The sequence below is a fragment of the Meleagris gallopavo genome, chromosome 5, assembly GCF_000146605.3.
Source record: "Meleagris gallopavo isolate NT-WF06-2002-E0010 breed Aviagen turkey brand Nicholas breeding stock chromosome 5, Turkey_5.1, whole genome shotgun sequence".
NCBI lineage: Eukaryota > Metazoa > Chordata > Aves > Galliformes > Phasianidae > Meleagris > Meleagris gallopavo.
This window is the reverse complement of record NC_015015.2, coordinates 23,001,557-23,008,153: the sequence shown is the minus strand read 5'-3', so window position 1 is coordinate 23,008,153 and position 6,597 is coordinate 23,001,557. Positions and strand designations below refer to the sequence as shown.

Here is a 6,597-nt window from a genome sequence, read left to right as displayed (position 1 = left end):
AAAAAAAAAAGTGTGCTGATTGAAGGGTTGTGTTTAATTTTCCTTCAGTATAAAAGATAATGGACCAAAACGTGGAGTAAGACTGAATGGCTCAATGCTCTGCTTTGGAAGTGTGTTAGCCCTGCTATGCACTGGTACACACCACCTTAAAGGAAAACTGCAGTATAAAGAATACCCATCTACTAGACTATATCACCGCACAAATTAGATTATTATTTTTTTAAATAGGTAATTATCTTTGGAACAGAAAGACCAAGAAAGCAAATCCTATACGTATAAAGCAGGAGCTTCAAGAGCTGTTTCAGGGTAACTCCGTGCTTTGTATCTCAATTTAACAGTTATTTTAACAGAGAAACAAACAGCACATATTACGCTTATCAGAATGAATTCAAAGTAATACTCTGAGAAAAGGACATTACTCCATAGAAATGGAGAATGTAATGAATTGTTAGGAAAAAAAAAAACTGTCGAAAAAATTCTGCAGGTTATCAGAGATTGAAAATTTCCTGTTTCCAGCCTCAGACATATTCATCCAGACTCTAAGTAATGTCTCTCTAAACCAAGTTAAAGGGTAAGTTCTCTTAAAAATGGTGAAATCCACTGCATCTCATTAACATTCAGCGGTAAATAGTGAAATTTTCTGGGCAGACATTATCTAATTTTATAAAGTGCTGTGTACATTCACAGTGCTACATACACACTATTTCATATACAGCAAACAAAAAACCACTGCAGTTTTCCTTTGGCTCGTTAATGTGTTCACCCTTCCAGCCTGTCTTCTGCTTTAGAGATGATTTACTAATTCCTCACCATGGCATACAGTTAAGGAAGCATCAAAGAGTGGGTGTGGCATGACAAAGGCTACTTGGAGTTGGTTCTTTGCTCACCCAAACTTAGATAAACTCAGTTTTCCTTCCCCATCTTTGTTTCCATCAGCTGTTCAGTGTTATTTCTGCTTTCCCTTCTCCTCTCCCCATGGCAGTGTGGTGTCAGTTTTGCTTCCCCTTCTTTTCTCTACCCCAAGGCAGTGTGGTTTCAGATTCTGCGGCTCCCTTTGCCCTACCTCCCCACCCCTAAGGAGCTGGCATTGGTCCTTCTCAACACACACTGGTTACAAACACAGCAAACTTAAATAAGGGAAAAAAAAAACAACAACAAAACAAAAAAAACAAACAAAAAAAAAAACCTCAGCGATATGGCACCTAAACTCCAAAGTAAAACACTGGAAACAAAAGCACAAACTTGTCCTTCATTCGAAGCAGGATTCTCAGTAGAGGCTGCAGCCGAGTCTTCAGGGGAAGACGTGCCAGATAGAACGGCATGGATCAGCTTCCAGGACTGTAAAAACACAGCCTTAGGGCTTCGAATCACTAAGTGCGCTCCTCTCCAACTTACCAAAAGATCCTTCTCACTCCAGTCCCGGAGGGGAGGGGCGCTCAGTATGGCTTGCTGTCATTCTTAGAGCGCTTGAGCTGTACTTTCAGACGCTTCATGCCAATCTGAAAGCCGTTCATTGACTGAATGGCAGCCTGTGCAGAGACAGGATTGTCATAACTTACAAAACCTGAGGAAAAAGGAAACATGCAGTTACAACGTGCCAAAGTTGTCCAGAACAGCTACTCACAACTGTAAACACGCTCACAAGGTGACAGAGGCTTTCACGAAATGCAATTTTCAAGAACTGATAACTGTTTAGAATATTCATAAAAATCTCTTATTAAGAGCTCTCTGACAATGTATTGTTTTCTGATATACTGAACTTTGGGTAAAAGATATATAAAACTCAGAAAATTTAAATCAATATTTTCTAGAATTCCAACACGAAAAGAAGCATCAATGCTTTTTTACTAAAAATTTCCACCTGGGAGAAAATCAAACCCAAAAAACATGAAGTTCAGTAAAGAGACAAAACTGAAGAATATGGTGCTTAGGGACATGATTTAGTAGTGGACTTCACTGTGTTAGGTGATGGTGGACTTGATGATCTTAAAGATCTTTTCCAACCTGAGCGATTCCCTGATTATATGACGTTGGTATTATGGGATTAAGTCAGTGAAGAGGCTGTCACAGTAGTGTAATACTTTTACCAGTATTACGTTTAAGCTTCTGACACTTTGTGTAACATTCCAGAGAAAAAACATCCTCAAAATAAACTTTCTCAGGGTTTTGAAAAAATCTGTTTCTAACACCAGTCAATGGCTGGCATTACTACCTGGGCAGATCACTCCATATGCACGTTTTACAGTCTGATGATCGCCGTACTTTTTTTTTGTACTTTCAGAAGGCACCAGCTTATCTTTGGACTACTAAATACTAAAAAGCCACAGGGTATTATGTTAGTACAATGCTTTGAAAACCAAAGAGAAAAGTTCATCTCATACCATCACAGGCGTGAGAGTTTACAGTACAACAAAATGCTAAAATTGTTCCCACTGCTGTTTTATGGAGAAAATGAAGCTATGAATCTTTCAAATCCACATGTGCAGTTTTCTGCTACGTAAGCTAAAGGAGGATATGTCTTTTGCTCCTGTGGCAATGCAGACATCGGCAGGCAACAGGAAATAATTTATTTGAATAGCAACAAAAACATGATGTGTTGATTTTACTTTTTTTTTTTAATTTAAATAAAATTCCTGTCCCAATGCATCTCCAATCTAAATACACAATAGGCAGAAAAACTAGGCTAAAGAATGCAACCAAAATTAGGTAATGAATAACAGCTGAAATGGCTCTCTAATTGCAAAGATCTCAGAATTAGCAGGAAGCTTTACAAATGGCCTTCAGAGCATTTACAGGGCACAAGAGTCCAAACCTTTTATAATGTATGGTAGCCATAATAGTAACAATAATAAAAGTATTACTAGAAATAACTCATAATGATAATGTATTAAGCAATATAGACAGCAATGTAAAGAGCTCTTGAAAAGGCAAACAAGAAGGAGAGGAGGAGCTGTTCAAATTCTAATCATAGTGAACACCAATGGTCAATTATCTTGGGTCCTAATGGTATATTTTGAGGCATTTTGGCATGAAACCACAAGAAGTCACGAAGAAAATCAGGAAAATTCAGTTCACAGTTGGAAGAGTTGAAGTTTAAGTTTACAGATATGGAAAAATCACTTGACCTAAAAGCTAAACTGGACTATATACTGGAAAAACAGATTACTAGAAAGAAGTCATGCATCTACAGGTAACAGTTAGACCCAACGTACCAAAACACTTGCTTAGATTGGTCTGCTTATCAATGAAAACCTTGGCAGAGACAACATTTCCAAATGGCATAAACATCTGCAGCAGATCCTGATCCCCAAACTCCTGGGGGAGATGGTAGATAAACAGATTGGCTCCCTCTGGACCTTCAAACAAGAATATAAGTTCAGAAAAAGAAGAGATAACATAAGCCTACATTATAGAAAAAAAATAAGAGTTAAAAGACCATTCTAGCTGAATCTTCTAGAAAAAACAATGAAATCTGTTGTATGCACTTCTGCAGAGTATTTGATTCCAGAGTAAGTCAACTTGATCTTTTGCTAGGATTGATCATTTACATAATTCTAGCTCTTTCTCCACCATCTTTGCTTGCAATTTCCACACTATACTAAGACTGCTTCAGACATCTTATTGTAAGGAAAGCCGAACAATAAGCTTGATCTTGTTTCGTTTGGCCAAACGAAACAAGGTAAATCTCAATTGAAGCTGTAAGAAATAACATTACAAATAATTTGACAGATTATTTTCTAAATACCACCCTACATTCTGCTGAAAGCTTACTCTTATATTCTTTTTTTATACCACGTTACATTGATTCAGAAATTGCAAAGTGGAGAATCGAAGAGAAACTGAAGAAACGAGCATTAAGGATCTGCACAATGAGGTGGAAGACAAAGAACTTCACATTTAGAAATACCAAGAAACCAAAATTAGAAAACAAAACAAAGAAAATAACACCCTACACCACAATTGATTCTCTAGCAATATGGTATATTAGGCTGAAGAGACAAATTAAATACTAGGAGAAAATATCTATATAGAAATAACTTTACAAAGTCATTAGTAGAGAGACTCACGGGTTTTCCTTCAGTTTATTCAATAACTATTGTTCTAAACAATGCCAGCAAATTAAAACTTTGCAACATAAGGTAGCTGCAAGGGCTAGGCTTGCCCTTTTGAAAACTCCTCTGAAGTTGCTTGCAACTTTCTGCCTACCTCTTTTTGACTTCCTGCTGCACCAATACTCTGTTGTGTTAAAAGACTCTGGTTATAGAGTGTGGGCAATGCAGCAGCAGCGTATTGCTGGATTCCAGAATAAGCCTGTGTGAGAGCTTCCATTGTGCTACCTGTCCCATTTGACAGACCACCACTGCCAAGTCCTCCATTTAAAGCTGCCATGCCTGTATAAGAAAGAAAAAGTAAAGATGACTGAGCACTGCCATTAAGTTGGATCAAATATCTTTCATTACTCTGCACTACTATAAAAAAGCAAGGAGCAAGAAAAACAAAATTAGCACAGTTTGAGGAATGATAACCTGCTATTCCCCCAGTCCACCACAACACACAGCTTACCTGCTAGAGAGCTAACATTCAGGCCTGCTGTAGCCCCTGCCAGTGTCTGCAATGCTCCAAGAGAAGCCATGGGATTAACAGAGGAGCTGCTACTGGAGCTAGGTGAGGAACCTGCTATTAAAATAAGATAATTAAATTTCAAATACCTTTTTATTGTGATAATTCAGCTTCTCCATTAAATCATTTTTGTAGGAACAGCTAGTACAGAACAAACCAAGGCAACAGAATAGACTGTCAAAAACACTCATAAAACTTGATTGATCTCGTACCAAAACTTTGTGTTTTTAAAACTTTCTCCATTATAACATCTATTTTCTGCAGCAGTAACAATTTAATGACACGTAAGACATTTGAGATTCAACCAATTTATGAGTGACATCTATACTTTGTATCTCAATCAAAATGACTAGCAGCAATACCTATTATTGCAGCCAGAAGTGACTAAGATTTGCTACATATTAACGTGAATCCTTGAAACACCACACAAGGTGAAGATGACCAAAAACACAGATATTAGCAACATCAAAGAAAGCTCCAGTCAAATTGAACATATGGTTTTCCAGTACAGCCAAAGCAGGAACAGCAGATGCCCAGACATGAAATGATTTTCCATTAAAAATTGTACTGCAGCAGCTCGGACTATGGCCAAGAAAAGGATTGGAACAAAAATCTAAAATACAGTCTGTCCTCTACTGACTGCACCACTAACGCCTTCAACCATTTTTACCTCAGCAAGTAATGTCTACAGATACAGTCCCAAGCACACTGATAGCTGAAATGTCCTGCCACATTCTGCAACAGGTAAGAGTTAAAACTGAAAGCTGGTGCTGTAGAGACATCCTGTAGTCTTCCAAGAGGAATTTACGTCACATCAAGTGGGTAACAGAAGAACTGAAATTCAGGCATTTTCACTTTCCTTCTCATTTTTGTAACTCTCACTGTGCTGTATCCATTAAAACTTTGAAAAGGATTGTTCACATCTTTCATGTGGATTTACTTACATTTCATATTCATCATTTTATATAGGTAGCACCACGTCTCTGCTGGCATGGAACATGGAATGTGGCAACTAAACAGAATGCAGAAAACTCATCTAACAAGACAGGGCAAAAGTGTGCTCTGGTACCTAACAAAAGCTGAAAAGAACCCAGGGAGCTGCACTCTGTATGCAGTTGAGTTTTTGTACTGACAGAGGAAGGGACAAGCTTGCAGAGTGGAGAAGGGAGAACTTTTAGACAAGCATTCTTAGTATCAGAAATCGAAATGTCCCAAACAATATTTCAAGATGCTTACTCCAAATAAAAGGAGATACTTTTCATCTTATTATCAGTAACATTTTAAATGCTGTAAAAAATTCTCAAGTTACAGTATTACAAGGTTACAGCAATTTTCAAGTCAGTAGAAAAACAGCACAGCTAGCTGAATAAAAGCCAATGTACAAATAATACAGCTGCCTTGATTTTAGAGTATCACTTGTTTTTTGCAGCACTTCATTGCTAATCTCCATAATTCAAGCAGACACTTCATTTGACAGATGAGCACACCATTTCGAGAGAAATAAAAAAGTGGTGATATGGGAAAGAAAGAATGAAGCCAAGGCTTGAGAGCAACGTAAAAGACAGAATGGATCCTTTACAACTTTAAAAAGGTTGTGATTTTAAACACATTCATCTAAACCACTGCAAAAAGATGAACGCATTTATTTTTAGTTTAGTTGGCTTAACAAACATCTGCTTATGCAAACAAGAAAGGCTTTAAGACGTGAACATTGCTGAAAATAAGAACAAGAAAATACAACGTATTTTCTTTATCAGGTATATACAAGAATTGCTGTAGTGAGTCAGCACTCCGGTTGTAATGGTGACTAAAGGCATATTAAAGAATAATAAAGCAAATATAAAGCAATTACAAAACAATATTTCCTCAGCACAGTTCCAGCAATCTGCAGCATTAAGACCTGTTCAGCTGAGGGCAATGTCTTTGTATTTAAGTTATGATTTTCATTCATTAATTACATTGCATTTTGAACACTTT

General features: G+C 37.3%; 1 protein-coding gene across 1 annotated transcript; it reads right to left on the bottom strand.

Moving 5' to 3' along the window:
- Positions 1–6: 6 nt before the first annotated feature.
- LOC104911111 (CUGBP Elav-like family member 1) lies at positions 7–6,591 on the bottom strand. Its single transcript, XM_031553538.1, has 4 exons — positions 4,564–6,591; positions 4,210–4,391; positions 3,213–3,360; positions 7–1,564 (listed from the first exon to the last, which is right to left on the bottom strand). The coding sequence occupies exons 1-4, from the start codon at positions 4,631–4,633 to the stop codon at positions 1,437–1,439; spliced, it is 528 nt and encodes a 175-aa protein (XP_031409398.1). The 5' UTR covers positions 4,634–6,591; the 3' UTR covers positions 7–1,436.
- Between the last annotated feature and the right edge of the window lie 6 nt (positions 6,592–6,597).